We start from the raw sequence: 25,249 nt of genomic DNA, 5'->3' as shown, positions 1-25,249 counted from the left end.
CCTTTTGTTTTGTCGCCTTCGTGCGTAGTTTCGCCTTCGGGCAAGTTTGTTCGTATTTTCCTTGTTGGAAATTGAACTAAAGTCTTTTGGACTATACTTCGGTGTCCTGCGCTTGATTCCACCACTACACCCACCTACAGCATTCTTGACAATTGGTTAGAGGGCTGTAAAACGGCAGTCATCTTCTCCGGCGCCATTCTATATAATGATCTAATGATTCTGTCTCTTCGCAGCAAAATCTGCAGAGCTGGGAAGATTGTATTCCCCATATAAATAACATTCTATTGGTAGCAAGAATTTTATATAATAATTTAAATTGAAAAATTCTAAGTTTTGAATCTGGCGTTGTTTTTCGTATCAGTTCATAAACACTATGCCATGGGATCGGTGCGTGAAAAATCTCTTCCCAACTATTTTGCAATCTATATGGGACGGCTGTCAATCCTTTGGTCCTTAAATGAAACTGGTATACTTTTTTATTTATCACAGTTTTCTTTAAATCATTATGTTCTTTAATGCAAGGCTGACAGACAAGTTACTTACTTTTTCCCCCTTCCACTTTCCTCTTCCATTTTTGTGGTAATGCTGCAATTATTTGTTTGTAATTTTGGGTAAAGCAGACATTTCCATATGTTTTTGTTAGCTGCATGTGCGACATAACTCCACCAGTCCTACCCATGATATCATTTACGAAGATTATACCTTTTTTAAACATTTTGTCAAAATAAAAAGTTTTTTTATCAATTTGTATATTTGAGTTTAACCACAATATTTGTTGCATTATTTGTTCTGTCGTTTCTGGAGGATTAAATTGAAATTGTAACCAACTTTCTATGGCTTGTTTTAGAAATAGTGATATTTGGGAGATTATTTCCTTTTCAAATAACTGAAAGTGAGAGGTTGTAATCTGAATAAAGGGAAAAAGGCCATTCTTGAACATTGGGTGAGACAATCTTACTAATTTGCTAGAGAACCAGTTCGGATTTAAGTATAACTTTTGTATGACTGAAGCTTTTAGTGATAGGTCTAATGCTTTAATATTTAATAATTTCTGTCCTCCGAATTCATATTCATTATATAAATAGGCCCGTTTAATTCTGGCTTGCCGTTCCAAATAAAATTGAATATTATTTTCTCATATAATTTAAAAAACTGTTCGCTAGGCGTAGGCAAGACCATAAGCAAATAGGTAAACTGGGATAATACTAAAGAGTTAATCAGGGTGATTTTTCCACAAATTTACAGGTATTTACCTTTCCATGGTAGCAAAGATCTTATCTATTTTTGCTAACTTTCTATTAAAATGTATTGGAGTGAGATCATTTATTTCATTTGGGATATGTATTCCGAGTATATCCACATCACCATCAGACCATTTTATTGGTAAACTACATGGTAATGTAAAAATTGTATTTTTTAGTGATCCAATACGTAATATAGTACATTTATCATAATTTGGTTGTAATCCAGAGAGGTTAGAAAATGTATCTAGATCCTTTATGAGGCTGTGGAGGGATTCAAGTTGTGGATTTAAAAGAAAACATGAATCATCAGCGTACAATGACACCTTTGTTTTTAAGCCCTGGATTTCTAATCCCTTGATATTATTGTTGGATCTGATTTTATTAGCTAACATCTCGATGGCCATAATAAATAGATATGCCGATAGTGGACAACCTTGTTTCACTCCTCTTGACAATTTAAAACTTTCTGAGAAATAGACATTATTTACTATTTTACACCTAGGGTTACTATACATGATTTTAACCCATTTTATAAGAGATTCTCCAAAATTGAAATGTTCCAGGCATTTATATATAAACCCCAGTCGTACTTTATCAAATGCCTTTTCGAAGTCTGCTATGAATAGCAGGCCTGGTTTCCCAGATGTTTCATAGTGTTCTATTGTTTCCAGTACTTGCCTTATATTATCTCCAATGTATCTTCCATGTAAAAAACCTGTCTGATTAGAATGAATAATGTCCGACAATACCTTTTTAATTCTATGCGCTATACATTTTGCTAGAATCTTTGCATCACAGCACTGAAGTGTAAGGGGCCTCCAATTTTTACCTGAAGGTTGTTTGATGGGGTGGTCCATGACGATGCCCATGGGCTGGTAGACGTTGGTGATCATGGTGGTCGTGTTGCCCCCATGGAACTTGTTGGTCCTCAGGACCTGGTAAGTATAGCGCTCCGACCAGTAGATGTGGTCCTCGAAGATGGTCATACCGTGGGGGTGTTGAAGAACCTACAGAGAGGTGGAGAAACTGTTATGAAGGGATTTCAAAAGGATGGGTGACACTTCACTTAAAGCCAACGTGTTCAATGCTTTATTACTTGTTATTGTATGAGCCTTTATAATGTCTTATTATACAACTTATAATGTATTTATATGGTGCAATCTTTCAACAGATTGAAAATGGCAGTTATTTAGCCACAAACATAACATGATACTAAGACATTATAAGGGGTCATAAATGCTTAAGTCTTACAATGCATCATAACAGCATTACAATGCAGTAATGTCTGCATTAAGTGTTACCAATGAATGTGAAACTGTAGGAAGTAGTGACATGAGAACAATTGATTCATGAGCACCTACAATAAGAATAAGGAACTAGCGTACAGTGTACATTTTAGGACAACCTCAGCCTGCTGGTTTTACCAATGCTCACCATATCACTGGCCATGACCTGGAAGCGGCCGTTGCCGTTGTAATCGCAGTAGTCGATGTACTTGAGGTAGGCGTCAGCAAAGTAGACCCGGCGCGTGGTGTAGTCCAGGGCCAGACCGTTGGGCCAGTAGAGCTTGGTGGTGACAATGGCCTGTCTCCCGGTGCCGTCCATATAGGCCTTCTCTATCCTCGGGTTCTGACCCCAGTCTGACCAGAACATTATGTTGGTGCTGGGAAAGGTCAAATGTCAAATCAATTATTGTATTTTTTTACCTTTGCAATGCTGTGATTTTGCAGTGAATAAGGTAAATGTCGAGAACTCAACAGAGAGAAAAAGAATGCCCAATAATGATTAAAGAACAACATGTAAAGTAGAATGTATTGGTGCTAGATAATTTAGCAATTCTTTATTGAAGGGTTCCTAGAAAGGGACAGCATAACACATTCATAAGCAGTAATTAAGTCACTTAATTAATTAAGTAATTCATAATTTGAGCGTTTGTTGACAGGCATTTCATTAATTATTCTCTACTGCTCATGAATGTGTTATGTATGGTTAATGAATGTGCTATAAAATCCTTATGTAGGTACCTTTCAGTGTTACTGATCATTCAATCATTGCTGTGTTCCTATGGTTAGCAGTGAAAGGCCTTACTGGTTTCGGGGATCCAGAGCCAGTCCACGGGGGCTGGTGACGTTCTTGGTGAGGAGAACCTTCCTGAAGCGGCCGTCCAGAGTGGACACCTCGATGTTCTCCATTACTGAGTCGGTCCAGTAAAGGTTCCTCGCCACCCAGTCCACAGCTATGCTCTCCGGTACCATTAGACCAGTGGAGAACACCTAGAACCACAGAAGAACAAAGTGCGGTATATTAGAACAATATAGACCATAGTAGAGTTCAATTTCATGTACTTCAATTCTCGCCATTACAACGCACTGTATTTTGGAGTTTCAGCACGTCATATCGGACATACTGTTATATTGTGTTAATATGGATGAAATATTAAGAAGCATAATAATGTATATTCTGATGTATATTAAATAACTATATTTGTTATAAAAACTGGACGAAGGCTTTTTCTTGGAGCATTAACCGAAAAAGAACTATAATTCAGTGTGTTCCTAACGTATGTTCTCAGACCTCTCGTCTGTCCGTGCCGTTCTGAAAGGAGGTAAAGATCTTCTTCAGCGAGACGTCGGCCCAGTAGATTCTGCTGGTCAAGCGGTCAAAGTCTACGGTCACGATGTCGGAACCGCTGACCACAGGGCGGATGAGGGGCGGTTGGAGGTTGACTTTGCTGGAGATGATCTGACTGCGACTGGCAACTAGGAGCGTGGCTGCTGTGGGGTCTGCGGGTAAACAAATAAATAGTCAATACAATACAATTATTTCACGATAGTTTAGAGGGAGTTAGTATTTAGTTGAACAAAAATAGCATTTGCTACATGGCTAAAATGTTACCATAACAATATGTCTTACTTTGTATTCGCCAATAAAAATGATTGGGATTCGTTTTTTTTACTGTAATGTCAAAATAATCATTTCACTTTCACCTCAAAATGATAAAGGTAAATATATTCAAAATATGTCTATTAAAGTGCAATTTCCCCCCTCCCCCCAAAAAATAGTAATGGATGAGCAGCTAAAATGTTAGGTTGCACCCTTACCGGTGGCTTTGCAGGAGCGATTATCGGGCTCTAGCAGGTAGCCGTCTGAGCAGGAGCAGCGGAAGGAGCCTCTCTCGTTGTAGCACTGCTGGCTACACCAGCCTGGGATGGAACACTCGTCGATGTCGTCACAGGTCTTAGAGTCGTTGAGGAGCTGGTAGCCTGGTTGACAGGTACACTCTGCTCCGAAAGGACCCTGGATACAGCCGTCACTGCAGCCCCCGTTGTTCAATGCACAGTCTTCCTGGTCTATGGAGGAACAAACATGGAGGTATGTTTATTGTTCACCTGCTCAGGGACAGTAGATGTAAATGAGCTGTTTAGCTAAATCTAGTACAATGCATCAAATTTCCCCTTGAGAGTTATGTTTTAATTATGGCATACAGTACCAGTCAAAAGTTCGGACACACCTACTCATTCAAGGGTTTTTCTTTATTTTTAAAATGTTTTCCATTGTAGAATAATAGTGAAGACTTCAAAACTATGAAATAACACATATGGAATCATGTAGTAAACAAAAAAGTGTTAAACAAATCAAAATATATTTTATATTTGAGATTCTTCAAATAGCCACCCTTTGCCTTGATGACAGCTTTGCACACTCTTGGCATTCTCTCCACCAGCTTCACCTGGAATGCTTTTCCAACTGTCTTGAAGGAGTTCCCACATATGCTGAGCACTTGTTGGCTGCTTTTCCTTCACTCTGCCGTCTGACTCATCCCAAACCATCTCAATTGGGTTGAGGTCGGGGATTGTGGAGGCCAGGTCAATTGATGCAGCACTCCATCACGCTCCTTCTTGGTAAAATAGCCCTTACACAGCCTGGAGGTGTGTTGGGTCATTGTCCTGTTGAAAAACAAATGATAGTCCCACTAAGCCCAAACCAGATTGGATGGCATATCGCTGCAGAATGCTGTGGTAGCCATGCTGGTTAAGTGTGCCTTGAATTCTAAATAAATTACAGACAGTGTCACCAGGAAAGCACCCCAACACCATAACACCTCCTCCTCCATGTTTTACGGTGGGAAATACACATGCAGAGATCATTCGTTCACCTACACCGCGTCTCACAAAGACACGGCGGTTGGAACCAAAAATCTCCAATTTGGACTCCACCGGTCTAATGTCCATTGCTCGTGTTTCTTGGCCCAAGCAGGTCTCTTCTTCTTATTGGTGTCCTTTAGTAGTGGTTTCTTTGCAGCAATTTGACCATGAAGCCCTGATTCACACAGTCCCCTCTGAACAGTTGATGTTGAGATGTGTCTGTGACTTGAACTCTGTGAAGCATTTATTTGGGCTGCAATTTCTGAGGCTGGTAACTTAACCTCTGCAGCAGAGGTAACTCTGGTTCTTCCATTCCTGTGGCGGTCCTCATGAGAGCCAGTTTCATCATAGCGCTTGATGGTATTTGCGACTGCACTTGAAGAAACTTTCAAAGTTCTTGAAATTGTCTGTATAGACTGACCTTCATGTCTTAAAGTAGTGATGGACTATTGTTTCTCTTTGATTATTTAACCTGTTCTTGCCATAATATGGACTTGGTCTTTTACCAAATAGGGCTATCTTCTGTATACCCCCCTTACCTTGTCACTACACAACTGACTGGCATTAAGAAGGAAAGAAATTCCACAAATTAACTTTTAAGAAGGCACACCTGTTAATTGAAATGCATTCCAGGTGACTACCTCATGAAGCTGGTTGAGAGAATGCCAAGAGTGTGCAAAGCTGTCATCAAGGCAGCTTTGAAGAATCTCAAATATAAAATATATTTTGATTTGTTTAACACTTTTATGGTTATTACTTGATTCCATATGTGTTATTTCATAGTTTTGATGTCTTCACTATTATTCAACAATGTAGAACATAGTAAAAATAAAGAAAAACCCTTGAATGAGTAGGTGTGTCCAAACTTTTGACTGGTAGTGTATGTGTCTGTTAAATAAATGTAATATTTAAACAAATTAAATGTTAGGGATACACTACATGACCAAAAGTATCTGGACTCCTGCTCGTCGAACATTTCATTCCAAAATCTTGGGCATTAATATGGAGTTGGTCCCCCCTTTGCTGCTATAACAGCCTCCATACTTCTGGGAAGGCTTTCCACTAGATGTTGGAACATTGCTGCGGGGACTTGCTTCCATTCAGCCACAAGAGCATTAGTGAGGTCGGGCACTTATGTTGGGCGATTAGGCCTGGTGTTCCAATTCATACCAAATGTGTTCGATGGGGTTGAGGTCAGGGCTCTATGCAGGCCAGTCAAGTTATTCCACACAGATCTCGACAAACCATTTCTGTATGGATGTCACGGATTCTGCCGAGACTGCCCTTCCTTCTGGTTCGGGCAGGCTTCGGCGTTCGTCGTCACCGGAATACTAGCTGCTGCCGATCTATGTTTTATGTTTCTATGTTCATCTGGTTGTTGTCTAGTGTTGCACACCTGTTTCCCATTATGGTATTATGTCCTTCCCTATTTAACCTGTTCGCTCCCACTGTGTGTTGTGCTTGTTTGTTACTTGTTTCGAGTGTCGTTTGTGAGCGGGTTTGCTCCTCCCTGTGTTGGAGGTTTTGCTTGTTTCTTTACTATACAGTACAGTAGATTTTCATTTCATTCTGTGTCCTGCGCTTGACTCTGGCCTACCGCATTCCACAGACATTCATGACAGAAACACGCACCACTATGGAGTCAGCAGGAACAGCTGGATTATCCAAGACGATGGAGGAACGAGTCCAACGACAAGAGATGATGATTCAGACTCTCTGTGTCACCATGGAACGAGTGTTCCAGACGATGGAACGATGGGAGAGAGGTGGTATCCCGTCACCATCTCCAACCACTCAACCACCTACAACACTGTTCACCACTCCGCCACCTGGGTCCAGTGGGATTCGGCTCTCACTCCCGAGGGCATATGACGGTACACCTGCCGGGTGCCAGGGATTTCTCCTCCAGATAGAGCTCTACCTGGCCACCATTCACCCGGCGCCCTTGGGATACGAGAGCGTGTCCGCCCTCATCTCCTGTCTATCGGGGAAGGCGCTTGAATGGGCCAACGCTGAGTGGGGAGGAATAGACTCGAGAACTGTCCGCTACGAGGATTTCACCCACCGTTTCCGGGCGGTATTCGATCATCCACCAGAGGGGAGAGCGGCGGGTGAACGTCTGTTCCACCTACGACAGGAGATGAGGAGTGCGCAGGAGTTTGCGCTGGAGTTTAGAACTTTTTGCAGCCAGCGCGGGATGGAATGAGAGGGCCCTGATCGACCATTATCATTGCAGCTTAAGGGGGAACGTCCGTCGGGAACTGGCCTGCAGGGACACCAATCTCAACCTGGACAAACTGGTGGACATGTCCATCAGGTTGGATAACCTGTTGGCAGCCCGCGGACGTTCTGATCGGGGGCAGTCCATTCCATCCCCCAGCACCTCCGAGCCTACCCCCATGGAGCTCGGAGGTGCTGCGGTTAGGGAGACGGGGAGAGGGACCGTCCCCTGCACCAACTGTGGCCGCAGAGGACACACTGCTGGTCGGTGCTGGGGAGGGTCCTCAGGAGGTCGAGGCAGCAGGCAGAGCACTGGTCAACCGTCTCAGGTGAGTAGGCACCCGACTCACCCAGAGCCCCCTGTTGCTAATCTGTGTATTGATATTGTTTTTCCAGAGTTTTCCTCCCATTCCCAGCATAAGGCGCTAGTAGAGTCAGGCGCGGCTGGGAATTTTATTGATCGCCAGTATGCTCGTAGTTTAGGGATCCCTACTGTGTCTGTTGATAAACCTTTCCCTGTGCATGCATTAGATAGTCGCCCGTTAGGGTCAGGCTTAATCAGGGAGGTCACCGCTCCACTTCTGATGAGGACGCAGGGGGGTCATGAGGAAAGGATTAGCCTCTATCTGATTGATTCTCCTGCGTATCCTGTGGTGTTGGGACTCCATTCCCCACGATTTCATGGCAACAGAGGGCTCTCAAGGGATGGTTCGGTCAGTGTTCAGGGAGGTGTGTAGGAGTTTCCTTGGGGGCAACTACGGTGGAAAGTCCAAACCAGGTTTCCACTATGCACATTCCTGCCGAGTATGCCGATTTGGCTATCGCCTTCAGTAAAAAGAGGGCAACTAAATTACCACCCCATCGTCCGGGGGATTGCGCGATAAATCTCCAGGTAGGAGCTGCACTTCCCCAGAGTCACGTGTATCCTTTGTCTCAGGAGGAGAGGGCGGCTATGGAAACATATGTCACCGAATCTCTGAGACAGGGATACATTCGGCCATCCACTTCACCTGTCTCCTCGAGTTTCTTTTTTGTGAAGAAGAAAGATGGTGGGTTACGCCCCTGCATTGATTACCGTGGCTTAAATCAGATTACCATCAAGTACAGCTATCCATTACCCCTGATAGCTAGTATGACGGAATCATTGCACGGGGCACGCTTCTTCACAAAATTGGATCTCAGGAGCGCGTACAACCTAGTGCGTATCCGGGAGGGAGATGAGTGGAAGACGGCATTTAGTACCACCTCTGGACATTATGAGTATCTTGTCATGCAATACAGGTTAATGAATGCTCCATCAGTTTTCCAATCATTTGTGGATGAGATTTTCAGGGACCTGCACGGACAAGGGGTAGTGGTGTATATTGATGACATCCTTATATACTCCACTACAAGGGCCGAGCATGTGTCCCTGGTGCGTAAAGTACTTGGAAGACTGTTGGAGCATGACCTGTATGCTAAGGCAGAGAAATGCCTGTTCTTTCAGGAGTCCATCTCCTTCCTAGGGTACCACATGTCCGCGTCTGGGGTGAGGATGGAGAGTGACCGCATTTCGGCCGTGCGTAATTGGCCGACTCCAACCACGGCGAAGGAGGTGCAGCGATTCTTGGGGTTTGCCAACGCCTACCGGAGGATTATCCGGGGCTTTGGTCAGGTAGTGGCTCCCATTACCTTGTTGCTGAAGGGGGGACCGGTGCGTCTGCGGTGGTCAGCTGAGTCGGACAGGGCTTTTAGTCACCTGAAGGACCTGTTTACCTCGGCTCCAGTGCTGGCTCATCCGGATCCCTCCTTGGCCTTCACGGTTGAGGTGGACGCGTCCGAGGCTGGGATAGGCGCTGTACTTTCTCAGCGCTCGGGCACGCCACCCAAGCTCCGCCCCTGTGCTTTCTTTTCGAAGAAGCTCAGCCCGGCGGAGCGCAACTATGATGTGGGGGACCGGGAGCTGTTGGCTGTGGTCAAAGCCCTGAAAGCGTGGAGACATTGGCTTGAGGGGGCTAAACACCCTTTTCTCATTTTGACTGACCACCGCAATCTGGAGTACATTTGAGCGGCGAAGAGGTTAAACCCTCGCCAGGCAAGGTGGTCCATGTTTCTCACCCGTTTTGTTTTCACCCTTTCTTACAGGCCAGGCTCCCAGAACGCTAGGGCAGATGCTCTGTCCTGACTGTATGACACGGAGGAGAGTTCCGTGGAGCCCACTCCCATACTTCCGGCGTTGTGTCTGGTGGCACCGGTGGTATACGACATTGAGCGGGTGTTGTGTAACGAACCCACTCCTCCCCAGTGTCCAGAGGGTCGTATGTACGTTCCGCTGGAGGTCCGCGATCGTTTGATCTATTGGGCTCACACGTCACCCTCCACTGGTCATCCTGGCATCGGTCGGACAGTGAACTGTCTTAGTGGGAAGTACTGGTGGCCCACCTTAGCTAAGGACGTGAGGGTTTATGTTTCCTCCTGCTCGGTGTGCGCCCAGTGTAAGGCTCCTAGACACCTGCCCAGAGGGAAATTACACCCCCTACCCGTTCCACAACGACCATGGTCCCACCTATCGGTGGATTTTATGACTGATCTTCCTCCCTCAAAAGGGAACACAACCATCCTGGTCGTTGTGGATCGGTTTTCTAACTCCTGTCGCCTCCTTCCTCTGCCCGGACTCCCTACGGCCCTACAAACTGCCGAGGCCCTATTTACACACGTCTTCCGGCACTACGGGGTGCCTGAGGATATAGTGTTTGATCGGGGTCCCCAATTCACCTCAAGGGTTTGGAGGGCGTTCATGGAACGGTTGGGAATCTCGGTTAGCCTTACCTCAGGTTTTCACCCCAAGAGTAACGGGCAGGTGGAGAGAATCAATCAGGAGGTGGGTAGGTTTCTGAGGTCGTATTGTCAGGACCGGCGAGGGGAGTGGTCGGTTTTCCTACCCTGGGCAGAGATGGCAATAAACTCCAACCGCCACTCCTCAACTGACCTCACTCCTTTCCAGTGTGTGTTAGGTTATCAGCCGTTCCTGGCACCTTGGCATCAGAGCCAGATCAGGTACCTGCGGTGGATGAGTGGGTTCGGCAGGAGACCTGGGACATGAACATCTGCAGTGGGCCATCAGACGGCAGAAGGCGAGCGCCGACCGCTACCGCAGTGAAGCCCCGGTGTATGCACCGGGGGACCGGGTCTGGCTCTCGACCTAAAACCTGCCCCTTCGCCTGCCCTGCCGGAAGTTGGGTAGGCGGTTTGTGGGCCCATTTAAAGTCCTGAGGAGATTGAACGAGGTATGTTATAGGTTACAGCTTCCTACTAATTATCGCATTAACCCCTCGTTCCATGTGTCTCTCCTCAAGCTGGTCCACTCCAGGAATCTGAGATACGGGAGGTTCCTCTGCCCCCACTAGACATCGAGGGGGCACCGGCGTACTCGGTCCGTTCCATCCTGGATTCGAGGCGTCGGTTGGGGGGCCTGCAGTATCTCGTGGAGTGGGAGGGGTATGGTCCGGAGGAGCGGTGCTGGGTTCCTAGGAGGGATATCCTCGATCCCTCCTTGTTGAGAGAAGTTCATCGAAATCATCCGACTCGCCCCACGCAGCGTCTTCCTGGCCATCCCAGGGGGGGGGGGGGGGGGTATTGTCACGGATTCTGCCGAGACTGCCCTTCCTTCTGGTTCGGGCAGGCTTCGGCGTTCGTCATCACCGGAATACTAGCGGCTGCCGATCTATGTTCATCTGGTTGTTGTCTAGTGTTGCACACCTGTTTCCCATTATGGTATTATGTCCTTCCCTATTTAACCTGTTCGCTCCCACTGTGTGTTGTGCTTGTTTGTTACTTGTTTCGAGTGTCGTTTGTGAGCGGGTTTGCTCCTCCCTGTGTTGGAGGTTTTGCTTGTTTTTTTACTATACAGTAAAGTAGATTTTCATTTCATTCTGTGTCCTGCGCTTGACTCTGGCCTACCGCATTCCACAGACATTCATGACAATGGACCTCGCTTTGTGCACGGGGGCATTGTCATGCTGAAACAGGAAAGGGCATTCCCCAAACTGTTGCCACAAGGTTGGAAGCACAGAATTGTCTAGAATGTTTCCCTTCACTGGAACTAAGGGGCCTAGCCCGAACCATGACAAACAGCCCCAGACCATTATTCCTCGTCCACCAAACTTTACAGTTTGCACTATGCATTCGGGAAGGTAGCGTTCTCCTGGCATCTGCCAAACCCAGATTCGTCCTTCAGACTGCAAGATGGTGAAGCGGGATTCATCACTCCAGAGAACGCGTTTCCACCAATTCAGCCGACGCCATGGAAACCCGTTTCATGAAGCTCCCGACGAACAGTTATTGTGCTGATGTTGCTTCCAGAGGCAGTTTGGAACTCGGTAGTGAGTGTTGCAACCGAGGACAGACAATTTTTACGCGCTTCAGCAATCAGCGGTCCCGTTCTGTGAGCTTGTGTGGCCTACCACTTCGCTGCCGAGCCATTTTTGCGCCGAGAAGTTTCTACTTCACAATAACAGCACTTACAGTTGGCCTGCTCTAGCTGGGCAGAAATTTGACAAACTGACTTGTTGGAAAGGTGGCATCCTATGACGGTGCCATGTTGAAAGTCACTGAGCTCTTCGGTAAGGCCATTCTACTGCCAATGTTGGTCTATGGAGATTGCATGACTGTGTGCTTGATTTGATACACCTGTCAGCAACAGGTGTGGCTGAAATAGCCGAATCCACTAATTTGAAGGGTTGTCCACATACTTTTGTATATATAGTGTATATTGTGGACATGATATAGTCACGGTATACCACTACTACTTATTTCATGGCGCCCTCACCTAACATGGACAGACTAAAACAAGTCTTCACTCAACATCCATTACCATTTTAAACATTTATATCACATGTAAATCTTAACATCAACACTGAAGGTGCTAGTCAATACACCCTAGGAAAGGGGAGAGAATACATAACGTGACCTTTCTATTCACACCCAATCACTTGTCTTGTTGATCAATTTCTTTCATTTAGTATTTTTCCTGTTCGAATACAACTTCATTCACCGAAACAGACAGGCAAAGTCAGAGACAACTGCGTGTAACATCATTGTCAGCCTGACTAAGACCTTCAGGTAGTGCTGAGCATTTTTAAACAACTAACTGACCAATGTCATTTCAATTATTTGAACACCATTTCGTATTTTGTTTTCTGTGAGCTCAATGCGCAGTTTCTCTAGAGATAAATCAGATCAAGCCTGAACTGTGCAATGTACACTGAACAAAAATATAAACGCAACATGCAACAATATCAAAGATTGTACTGAGTTACAGTTCATATAAGGAAATCAGTCAATTGAAATACATTCATTAGGCCCTAATCTATGGATTTCACATCACTGGGAATACAGATATGCATCTGTTGGTCACAGATACCTTTAAAAAAAGGTAGGTTCGTGGATCAGAACACCATTCAGTATCTGTTGTGACCACTATTTGACTCATGCAGCGCGACACATCTCATTGGCATAGAGTTGATCAGGCAGTTGATTACGGCCTGTGGAATGTTTTCCCACTCCTCTTCAATGCCTGTGCGAAGTTGCTGGATATTGTGTTCGTTATCCGTAGCTTATGCCTGCCCATACCATAACCCCACCGCCACCATGGGGCACTCTGTTCACAACATTGACATCAGCAAACTGCTCGCCCACACAACGCCATACACGCTGTCTGCCATCTGCCCGGAGGTGAGCATTTACCCACTGAAATTGGTTACGACGCCGAATTGCAGTCAGGTCGAGATCCTGGGAGGACGACGAGCATGCAGATGAGCTTCTCAGAGATGGCTTTGTGCAGAAATTATTCAGTTGTGCAAACCCACAGTTTCATCAACTGTCGGTGTGGCGGTCTCAGACAATCCCGCAGGTGAAGAAGCCGGATGTGGAGGTCCTGGGCTGGCGTGGTTACACGTGGTCTGCGGTTGTGATTCTCTAAAACCACGTTGGAGATGCCTTATGGTAGAGAAATTAACATTAAATTCTCTGGCAACAGCTCTGGTGGACATTCCTGCGGCATGCCAATTGCACACTCCCTCAAAACTTCTGTGGCAGAAATACACATTTTAGAGTGGCCTTTTATTGTCCCCAGCACAAGGTGCACCTGTGTAATGATCATGCTGTTTAATCAGCTTCTTGATATGCCACACCTGTCAGGTGGATGGATTATCTTGATAAAAGAGAAATGCTCACTAACAGGGATGTAAAGAATTTGTGCACAACATTTTTGAGAAAAAAGATTTTGTGCGTATGGAACATTTCAGCTCATGAAACATGGAACCAACACTTTACATGTTGCATTAATATTTTTCTTCAGTGTAGTAGGGAGTTGTAGTTTCCAACAGGCATGTATTCTACATAGTTTAGCACAGAAAACGTGGTAATTAACTACAATGACCATAATCCATTTTGCGCCTACTTCTGTGTGGGGCAGACACATAGAGGGAGAGAAAAGACAGAAGAATGTGCAATCGAGAGGTATAGAGAGCAGTTGCTTCGCGAGGTATCTCTACCTGAAAATACATTATCTAAGTGATTGATACAGCAGTCATAAAAGTATGCCTTATTTACTTTGAAGGACTACTAAAAAAGTGATTTTGTCAGACAGCATAGGCAGCAGCTCTATAGAGTTGAGATGATGACTTGGAATGAAATTATAAAGTCATCAAATAAAACAAATGTAATGCACACAACAACTGAAATATTGTGACTGTGAATAAATTATGGTTAATAATCATATCACTTAGTGATAAGCATTAATGGGCAATCACTACCCTCATGGGACTTTTATTAATTATTTTATTCTGTGTTGTTACAGCATTCAACCCACATAATGCATAGTGCATTTAATGTAATTAAAAATAAATATAATTTTTTTATAATCTAACCGAAACCGAACCGACCTCAAAAAGCACTAATCGCTCAGCACTACCTTCGGGTCAAAACTTTGCACAACAACACTGCAGGAGCACTCAACAGTGTGCAGGTATCTTTCTTAATGACTTCACTTGTGCACCTGAAAGTTTTCACATGTCATACACTACTTCTAAACTAGAAATGTCAATTTCACTCACTGCAGAGGGGCGACTCATCAGCTCCATTGGGACAGTCCCGCTGTCCGTCGCACACCTTCCCTAGGACGATGCACACCTGGTCGGTGGGGCACAGCCACTGGCCCGAGGGGCACATGAAAGGAGGCGTGGGGCAGTTCTGCTCATCGCTCATATCCCTGCAGTCGTTGTCGCCGTCGCACACCTAATAATAACGATGACCACAATGGAAACAAGTCGATAGATGTACTCCCGTGTATTTAGAATTTGTCTAATCAAATTCATTCATTCACTAGTTTCATTCACGCACTCATTTTATTCACTCATTTCATTCACTCACCCATTCACCCACCCACTCACTCACCCAGCTCGGAGAGATGCAGTTGCCATTGGCACACTGGAAATAGTTGATGTGGCATGTTATAGGCGGGCATGAGTTGTGTTCGTCAGAGCCGTCCTCGCAATCGTGATGCCCGTCACACTCCCACGCGTCGGGCACGCACAGGCCATCCGTCTGGCACTGGAACTCATCGTTGTGGCAGAGGCCAGGTCCTCGCGTGGCTGCAGACGTAAGAAATTAACAAACTGATTGAGGAGTCCATAAAGGACATTGGAGGGCTGAATATGATACAATTAATATATGATTGAATCTCAGATAAGCATAAATATTTGGCTTGATAAGTCGTTGCAATAAAATTAAAACACAGCCATACTCAAAGTTAGGAATTATAAAGCAATTATTTCTCCTATGGGAGAAATACAACTGAATTTGTCATATGACTTGAAATCTGAGTCAACCCAGGATGATGGCACAGGAAGCAGGACGAGTTGACTTACGACAGCCACTCTCATCTGAGTGGTCCCTGCAGTCGAAGACCCCGTCGCAGCGGTAGATGCTACTGACACATTGGTCCTCACTGGCACAGGCAAACTCATAGGATGAACAGGAGAACTCTGAGAGGAAAGGAAGCGAAGAGGAGGGGTGGTAAAGGAGAAGAGATAAGAGGAAATGGGATGATTGGTGAAGGGAGGAGAAAGGCGAGTAGGAAAATGAATGTGATAAGGGGATGAGAGGCAAAAAAGAGAAGAGCATAGTTGAGAAATGGAAAGGGTGGGGAAAAACATTGCACAACATTGCAAAATACAAATCTTAGATTAACAAGAGTACTTAAAGAAATATAAGCTTATTAAATAGAAATATAAGTTTATTGAATAGAAGTCATTCTCTCTTGTACATCCCAGAACTACAGTGACAGAGCACACAGAGGAGGATAGTCTTAGATTATTCATCGTACCACAGTTCTTCTCATCTGAGCCATCCATACAGTCCTGGTCTCCGTCACACACGTAGGAGCTGTAGATGCAGCGGTGGTCGGGACAGAAGAAGTACCCAGGCTCACACGTAGCGATGGTCCCGTCTGACAAAAGAGACAGAGCAGGGTTTTTTTCTGAATCAAAAAGGGGCTTAGGTGGTGGACGTGACAGGGGTGTGGCAGGGGGCACGGTTGGCCCATCGACACGGCTGAATTTTAGAGAACATTTCAGAGGTCCCCAATCTTGGTGGTGTAGAGAAATGTTTGCATTTTTACGCTTATTTCCTGCAATTCTACACATTTTGCCATGCAGCTGAGAGAAAATGTTGCAGTTTTAAAGCAAATTTCCTGCAATTCTATGCATTTTGCCATGGCTAATGCTGTGTTCTTTTGTTCAAACATAATAACAAAATATATACTGCTAAATTCATTGTTTTTGGAATTTTCAATACTCAGTGACTGTCTAGCTTTTATTGTGGAGATTGTTAGTTAAAATATATAGGTCTATTATATTTTCTACATACTTTATATCTGGTATAGTCGTTTAATGGTGCATTTCCTGGTTGCTAAAATTCAAATAATTTCAGTTTATGTGACAAAACAAGCAAGTATAGTGTAGCGAATCATTGTACCATCTAAACCTCTGTGAAATATATTTTCCATAACAAAAAATATTGTATTTTCAGCTGTTTGAAGCTAGTGTACAAAACTGAAAGTAAAAGACGCAAAAACTAAACTTAAGAACGGGAAGCATAGAAATAGCGCACATAGAACAGATCTACCGCTTCTTATACTTGCTTTCAATGAGAATGACATATCTATGTTAATTTGGTCGCCCAAAAAGTTACATATTGCAGCTTTAAGTTTACATTGAAAGTGTTTTTCCATCCCGAAATTGTTTTTCTCCCCAAAAAAAGTTTACACAGTTTGGACTGAAAAAACGCTTAGGTGGCCCGTCCAAGGATTTCAATGGCAGAACAATCCCTGACAGAGTTATTAAGACAGAGGTCTATCCTTATAGTTCACGTTTTAGTTTATATTTATTATTTTTTAACTATCCCTTTAACATCATGTCTGTTTGCTACATGTATGAGATGGTAAAGGCTTGAGAAATTACAAAAATCTCTGGGTACTTAGAAGTTGGGACTTGATGAGTCTGCCCCTTCAAATAAAATAACACACAAATCAACAATGTAGTTCAGTTCATATACTGTGAACATATTGCCTGGCTACCCAAATTCCTTGCTCCGCCCAAACGCTACGCCACGCCCACGGACGTTAGTTTCTTGTCCGCAATGAGTCTGGATCTGATTACCTCCCCGACGAGTTCTACAACGTAAACACATTCTAACCATTCTGATTGGTCCCAGAAACCGATGGGTTCGGCCAGAGTCAGAAGTTGAACACACGTGGGTAAAGCAGCGTTTAGAAAATTCATCATTGGCTTCGATACACTGATTGGTTAGAGATGATCCAATCGCTGATGAATTTGTTTTGTACAACACAAACGACTTCAATGATGGCAGTCTCAGACTTAAGTATGTAGCGAACATATAGCAGTGGAAGAATTCCGTTTGAGTCGTCAGGCAAGTAAACATATCCCTAGTCAAAAAATCCAATAGAATCCAATAGAAAATCATATCATATTTTGAACCTATCCTATAGGACTTTATCTGATTTCAGATTTTTCTATTGGATTCTTGTATTGTGTTACTGTACGTAAATATTTATTTTCCCTCTACTTTTTATTTGCATATAAAGAAATGTAAAGATGCTGTGCATTGTAAGGGGAACCCTTGCATGTCATATTGTAATGTCTAATTCAAAGACAAGAAGTTGCATGAATAAGAATCAAATCAAATAACTCAAATGAGTGTTTTGTTGAAAAAGTTGTACTGTACTGGTGGTCATACTTCAAATGAACTTGCAGCCTTGAATCTCTCCCATATTGTGGTGGTGAATAAAACATAAATTAATATAGAACTGTTGTTTTCTGATCAACAAAATGTTTTGTAAATTATATTATTATATTGTACTGGAACAAATGAGAACAAACAATAACTTAATGGGTTAAATTAAGAAAACACTTCTGATTGGGGTGACAAAATTCTGCAAAACCTATAGGATCCAATATGATTACTTTGGATTGCCAATAGGAAAAAAGTAGTCCAATAGGATTCCAATAGGGTTATGATAGAGTTGACACAAACTCTTATAGGATTGTGAGAATCCTATAGGATCCAATAGGATTACTTTTGATTTCCAATAGGAAAAGAGTAGTCCAACAGGATTCCAATAGGATTCTGATAGAGGTGACAAAATCCAATAGGATTGTTAGAATCTTATAGGATCCAATACGATTAATTTAGCTTTCCAATAGGAAAAAAGTAGTACAATAGGATTCCAATAGGAATCTGATAGAGGTGACAAAATCCTATAGGACTGTGAGAATCCTATAGGATTCGATTAGAAAAAGTACTAATCCTATAGGATTTTTTGACTAGGGATACACTTAAGTAACAGTATGTTTATAAAACTGTATCCGACCCTCCCAATCCTGGCCCCTCCTACTTTTACTCACTGCAGTTCCTCTCGTCCGAGCCATCGCTGCAGTCCTTGTCGGCGTCACATGTCCAGGCTTTGGGGATGCATCTGGTGCCGTCAGTGCAGGCGAACTGTTCCGAACTGCAGGTGAAGGGCAGACGTGTGGGGCAGTTGACCTCATCTGAGCCATCACCACAGTCTTCATGGCCGTCACAGCGCCAGCCGGACAGGATGCAGTGCTTGTTGTCGCAGGTGAACGCCCACGGGGAGCAGGTCATGCCTGGTAAACAGGTAAAGGAAGGAGAAGAGGAAAGAAGCATGAAGAGAATAGCATAGTGGGGGGTATATTAAGTAAAGGAGGACATAGGTAAAACATGTTGGGTTGTCTGTGTTTGTTTGCTTTGGGAGCACAATAGTTACAGTTACATGATGCTGATTATCTCATTTGACACACACTCATACAGTTTTCATTATTTCACATAAACACACACACAAATGAAAACCACAAACAATCTTGCACATGTACGTTCGCACACTCCCAGTCAAACACAAAATGTCTGCACTGTCCCCCACTCATAGAGATACTGTGCCTTGCAAAATATTCACCCCCCTTGGCGTTTTTCCTATTTTGTTGCATTACAACCTGTAATTTAAATTGATTTTTATTTGGATTTCATGTAATGAACATACACAAAATAGTCCAAATTGGTGAAGTGAAATGAAAAAAATAACTTGTTTCAAAGAATTCTAAAAAATAAATAACGGAAAAGTGCATATGTATTCACCCCCTTTGCTATGAAGCCCCTAAATAAGATCTGGTGCAACCAATTACCTTCAGAAGTCACATAATTAGTTAAATAAAGTCCACCTGTGTGCAATCTAAGTGTCACATGATCTGTCACATGATCCCAGTACATTTACACCTGTTCTGAAAGGCCCCAGAGTCTGCAACACCACTAAGCAAGGGGCACCACCAAGCAAGCGGCACCATGAAGACCAAGGAGCTCTCCAAACAGGTCAGGGACAAAGTTGTGGAGAAGTACAGATCAGGGTTGGGTTATAAAAAATATCAGAAACTTTGAACATCCCAAGGAGCCCCATTAAATCCATTATTAAAAAATGGAAAGAATATGGCACCACAACAAACCTGCCAAGAGAGGGCCGCCCACCAAAACTCACGGACCAGGAAGGAGGGCATTAATCAGAGAGGCAACAAAGAGACCAAAGATAACTCTGAATGAGCTGCAAAGCTCCACAGCGGAGATTGGAGTATCTGTCCATAGGACCACTTTAAGCCGTACACTCCACAGAGCTGGGCTTTACGGAACAGTGGCCAGAAAAAAGCCATTGCTTAAAGAAAAAAATATGCAAACACTTTTGGTGTTCGCCAAAAGGCATGTGGGAGACTCCCCAAACATATGGAAGAAGGTACTCTGGTCAGATGAGACTAAAATTGAGCTTTTTGGCCATCAAGGAAAACGCTATGTCTGGCGCAAACCCAACACTTCTCATTACCCAGAGAACACCATCCCCACAGTGAAGCATGGTGGTGGCAGCATCATGCTGTGGGGATGTTTTTCATCGGCAGGGACTGGGAAACTGGTCAGAATTGAAGGAATGATGGATGGTGCTAAATACAGGGAAATTCTTGAGGGAAATCTGTTTCAGTGTTCCAGAGATTTGAGACTTTGACTGAGGTTCACCTTCCAGCAGGACAATGACCCTAAGCATACTGCTAAAGCAACACTCGAGTGGTTTAAGGGGAAACATTTAAATGTCTTGGAATGGCCTAGTCAAAGCCCAGACCTCAATCCAATTGAGAATCTGTGGTATGACTTAAAGATTGCTGTACACCAGCGGAACCCATCCAACTTGAAGGAGCTGGAGCAGTTTTAAATTGAAGAATGGGCAAAAATCCCAGTGGCTAGATGTGCCAAGCTTATAGAGACATACCCCAAGAGACTTACAGCTGTAATTGCTGCAAAAGGTGGCTCTACAAAGTATTGACTTTGGGGGGTGAATAGTTATGCACGCTCAAGTTTTCTGTTTTTTAGTCTTATTTCTTGTTTGTTTCACAATAAAAAATATTTTGCATCTTCAAAGTGGTAGGCATGTTGTGTAAATCAAATGATACAAACCCCCCAAAAATCCTTTTTAATTCCAGGTTGTAAGGAAAAATAGGAAAAATGCCAAGGGGGGTGAATACTTTCACAAGCCACTGTATAAAACAAAAGATTCCCTGACCAAGATGGCCTCCATTTTAGTCACATTGCCAGGATGCAAACGGCCATTCTAGTGCCCCCACCTGTATCAGTGCAGTTGGCCTCATCCGTCTGGTCCATGCAGTCTTTAACCCCGTCGCAGCGGTACGAGTTGGGCATGCAGCGGCCCCCGTCGCAGGGGAAGGAGTAGTCTCCGCAGCTGGTGTCTATAGGGGGGACTGAGTCGTCCTTCACGCAGTCCCTCTGATTCTCCTGGAGCTTCATGCCGTAGGGGCAGCCACACACACGGCTAGAGGAGGGCGCGGGGAAGCAGAAGTGGCTGCAGCGTCCATTTGGTACCATGTTGCACCGGCTGTTGAACACTTTGAGGCAGAGAGGAGAAATTAATATAAAATAGAAAGACGAGAAACAGACGTGGAGAAAAGATTAGCAGAAAATACATGCAAAAACATCTTTGGGTCTTTAAAACCCATGTATTATTTTATGTAGTCTGGGTACCAGTCGTTTTAGCTAACATTACACTCCTTGCCAGGAGTGGCAAGGAGCGGAATGTTAGCTAAAAAGACTGGTACCCAGGCTAGTAGAGATGACATTTCACGAGTAACCTAAATGCTAATGCAAATGTTGCGTACTAGGTGTATAAACTCTATTCACAAAACAAATAAGTGTGTAAAATTGCTTATTTTTCACTCACTGCCATGAAGGTCAGCTGTGTAAGCCTTGACGTTCAGGATTCCGGAGATTCCTTTTCGGATAGGGGTAATTTCACCCCCATCCCTCTTCCGCATCCGGAACACCGACCTGGTCCTCGAGTCTGACACAAACAGGTAATCTGGAAGAAGAGAAGGAAAAAAGGGAGATAGAGAGAGATAGAGAGAGAGAGGAGAGAGTGAGGGAGGGAGGTAAAGAGAGTGAGAGAGAAAGGGTAAGAGAGAGAGGGAAAGAGTAAAGGGAGAACAAAGAGAGGAGATACAGAAATACAAGGGAAAGAGAGGGGGTAGAGAGAGATGAAAAAGAGAAAGAAGATAAAAATTAACAAAAGGAAACAGTAAACATGTCATCCCCCAAAAATGATGCAGCTCCCCCCTTGGGCCAATTAGTGCCAATTATTAAAACTTATGTTGTGTGGATTAATGGGAGAGAGTGAAAAAAAGTATTTTTTCCCTCACTGGAAATCAAAACTTGACAGCTCACAATGGATGGGATGTCAGAGAACGGACTCCACTGCTTGATAGGGAGATGCATTACAGGATAAAGGAACAAACTTAGTGGCATGTGGGAAATAAATGTATTTCACAGGTAGATATGTCATCAGAGCTGTTGCGAAATGGTGTTATGTTTTGCTTTTTTGGTCTAAATCTGAATATCAGTTATCAAAAAATATAGCTGCAAGCAGCAATTCTGGGGCCCAAGCACGCAATAGCCACATATAAGATACCATGTGGTCAATCGGAGTGACCTTGGAGTGACCTTCTATCATTGTGCAAAGTTTCGTGACAAAAGACCAGGTGGTTATGTAGTGTCATCGAATCATATAGGGAGGAAGAGTAGCAGCGTTTTATTAAAAAAATATATTCCCCCACACACAATCGTGGGGGACAAAAAGTCTAATTTGTGGAAATCTAATGGGCAGAGCTTATAGGTCCTTATGGGAAATGTTTTTGTTTATCATGAGGAGATATATATATAAACATTACATGACTGTAGGTCAAAGTTTGGTGGGGGACAAAAAGTCTAATTTGCTGAAAATCTAATGGGCAGAGCTTATACTGTAGGTCCTTATGGGGAACTTGTTACTCATGAGGGTTCTGCATATACAGGTAAAAGTCAGTAAATTAGAATATTTTGAAAAACTTGATTTATTTCAGTAATTGCATTCAAAAGGTGTAACTTGTACATTATATTTATTCATTGCACACAGACTGATGCATTCAAATGTTTATTTCATTTAATTTTGATGATTTGAAGTGGCAACAAATGAAAATCCAAAATTCCGTGTGTCACAAAATTAGAATATTGTGTAAGGGTTACATTTTGAAGACACCTGGTGCCACAAAATAATCAGCTGATTAACTCAAAACACCTGCAAAGGGCTTTAAATGGTCTCTCAGTCCAGTTCTGAAGCCTACACAAACATGGGGAAGACTTCAGATTTGACAGCTGTCCAAAAGGCGACCATCGACACATTGCACAAGGAGGGAAAGACACAAAAGGTTATTGCAGAAGAGGCTGGCTGTTCTCAGAGCTCTGTGTCCAAACACATTAATAGAGAGGCAAAGGGAAGGAAAAACTGTGGTCAGAAAAAGTGTACAAGCGATAGGGATCACCGCGCCCTAGTCAAGATTGTGAAAAAAACCCATTCAAAAATGTGGGGGAGATTCACAAGGAGTGGACAGCTGCTGGAGTCAGGGCTTCAAGATCCACCACCAAGAGACGCTTGAAAGACATGGGTTTCAACTGCCGCATACCTCGTGTCAAGCCACTGTTGACCAAGAAACAGCGCGAAAAGCGTCTCACCTGGGCTAAGGAAAAAAAGAGCTGGACTGCTGCTGAGTGGTCTAAAGTCATGTTTTCTGACGAAAGCAAATTTTGCATTTCCTTTGGAAATCGAGGTCCCAGAGTCTGGAGGAAGACAGGAGAGGCACAGGATCCACGTTGCCTGAAGTCTAGTGTAAAGTTTCCACCATCAGTGATGGTTTGGGGTGCCATGTCATCTGCTGGTGTCGGTCCACTCTGTTTCCTGAGATCAAGGGTCAACGCAGCCGTCTACCAGCAAGTTTTAGAGCACTTCATGCTTCCTGCTGCTGACCTGCTCTATGGAGATGGAGATTTCAGGTTCCAACAGGACTTGGCGCCTGCACACAGCGCAAAATCTACCCGTGCCTGGTTTACGGACCATGGTATTTCTGTTCTAAATTGGCCAGCCAACTCCCCTGACCTTAGCCCCATAGAAAATCTGTGGGGTATTGTGAAAAGGAAGATGCAGAATGCCAGACCCAACAACGCAGAAGAGTTGAAGGCCACTATCAGAGCAACCTGGGCTCTCATAACACCTGAGCAGTGCCAGAAACTCATCGACTCCATGCCACGCCGCATTAATGCAGTAATTGAGGCAAAAGGAGCTCCAACCAAGTATTGAGTATTGTATATGCTCATATTTTTCATTTTCATACTTTTCAGTTGGCCAACATTTCTAAAAAATCCCTTTTTTGTATTAGCCTTAAGTAATATTCTAATTTTGTGACACACGGAATTTTGGATTTTCATTTGTTGCCACTTCAAATCATCAAAATTAAATGAAATAAACATTTGAATGCATCAGTCTGTGTGCAATGAATAAATATAATGTACAAGTTACACCTTTTGAATGCAATTACTGAAATAAATCAAGTTTTTCAAAATATTCTAATTTACTGACTTTTACCTGTATGTATAAAATTTCATGGCTGTAGCTCAAACGGGACAAGAGATATGCTTGTTCAAAGTTTTCAGTTGATTACTATCGCACCCCCCTTGGGCCAATCTATGTAATTTTGTAAATGCAGATCTTCATGGCAAGACGCACCATTCACCCAAGTTTAGTCAAAATCGGGCCATGGTCTCTGAGATATTGTGAGTGACTAACGTACGTATGAATGGACGGAGACAGATCCATAGTCCCTAGTGACCCACATGTAAACAGTTTAACACGTAAATGTAGTTCAATTCACAATTACACAAATAAAGATAAGAGCCTTCAGCTCCTCTGATTGTGCCCACCTGCATGGATAGTGATGGAGAAGGGTTGGGTGATCTGCCCGATGTTGGAGAACATCTGTCTGTCGTACCCGTCAATGCCCACGTGGCCTATCTGTTCTAGGAGGGCATCCGCCCAGTATAGCCTGTCATTCCTGCCAACCGGAACCAAGTCAGAAGAGATCAGGTTGCTATTTAGGCTCCCAATCATCATAGGAATCAGCTATGCGTCTTTACATTGATGAGACAAATATTCCTGTGACATGCTAGCAGAGATCTTATCAATTCCATATAAGATTCCAGTTGTTTTAAAAACGTGTTAACTGAGTAAAATTGTGAAGGAACCGGCCATTACTTTAAGAGCTAGAGTGAAATCTTAGGGGACGACCTCCAATTCTCTGAAAAGTGTACACTCTTCCCCACACATTTAAAAGTATTGGATTGGTAAAGCCATGGGCTAGAGGCAGTTTCCACTTTACTTCTTATACCAGTCCTTTCCTTTTAAATCCATGAAGGGAAGTCTCCATCGGCAATCACTCGAGTCCAGTATGATTGGGCAGAAGGGTAGAAAATTGGGACGCATAGAAACTCCCAAACAAACAGTACATAGTATCCCTCCTTACATGTAGTCAATAGTGAGTCCGTTGGGCCAGCCCAAGGTGGTGTTGATGAGGGGAACAGCGTTGCTGCCATCAGTCCAGGACCTCATGATCACCGCTGGCCGGTACCAGTCAGTCCAGAACAGGTATCTGTGGG

At 43.8% G+C, this 25,249-nt stretch overlaps 1 protein-coding gene across 1 annotated transcript in view; it reads right to left on the bottom strand.

The window, feature by feature from the left end:
• Positions 1-25,249, bottom strand: part of lrp2b (low density lipoprotein receptor-related protein 2b) — a gene marked incomplete at both ends in the record, with an annotated part of 143,661 nt that overhangs the window by 95,992 nt on the left and 22,420 nt on the right. Inside the window, 14 exons of the mRNA XM_084167517.1 lie at positions 2,074-2,251; positions 2,679-2,907; positions 3,333-3,517; positions 3,819-4,027; positions 4,346-4,594; positions 14,704-14,884; positions 15,044-15,240; positions 15,517-15,633; positions 15,975-16,097; positions 18,574-18,816; positions 20,842-21,120; positions 21,453-21,590; positions 24,518-24,648; positions 25,117-25,242. Of these exons, the coding sequence (XP_084023643.1) occupies positions 2,074-2,251; positions 2,679-2,907; positions 3,333-3,517; positions 3,819-4,027; positions 4,346-4,594; positions 14,704-14,884; positions 15,044-15,240; positions 15,517-15,633; positions 15,975-16,097; positions 18,574-18,816; positions 20,842-21,120; positions 21,453-21,590; positions 24,518-24,648; positions 25,117-25,242 (2,585 nt within the window). The remainder of the gene's footprint in view (positions 1-2,073; positions 2,252-2,678; positions 2,908-3,332; positions 3,518-3,818; positions 4,028-4,345; positions 4,595-14,703; positions 14,885-15,043; positions 15,241-15,516; positions 15,634-15,974; positions 16,098-18,573; positions 18,817-20,841; positions 21,121-21,452; positions 21,591-24,517; positions 24,649-25,116; positions 25,243-25,249) is intronic.

Source organism: Coregonus lavaretus (genome assembly GCF_964263955.1).
Source record: "Coregonus lavaretus genome assembly, chromosome: 1".
NCBI lineage: Eukaryota > Metazoa > Chordata > Actinopteri > Salmoniformes > Salmonidae > Coregonus > Coregonus lavaretus.
The sequence above is the reverse complement of the archived record's forward strand: the minus strand, read 5'-3'. Positions and strand labels throughout refer to the sequence as shown.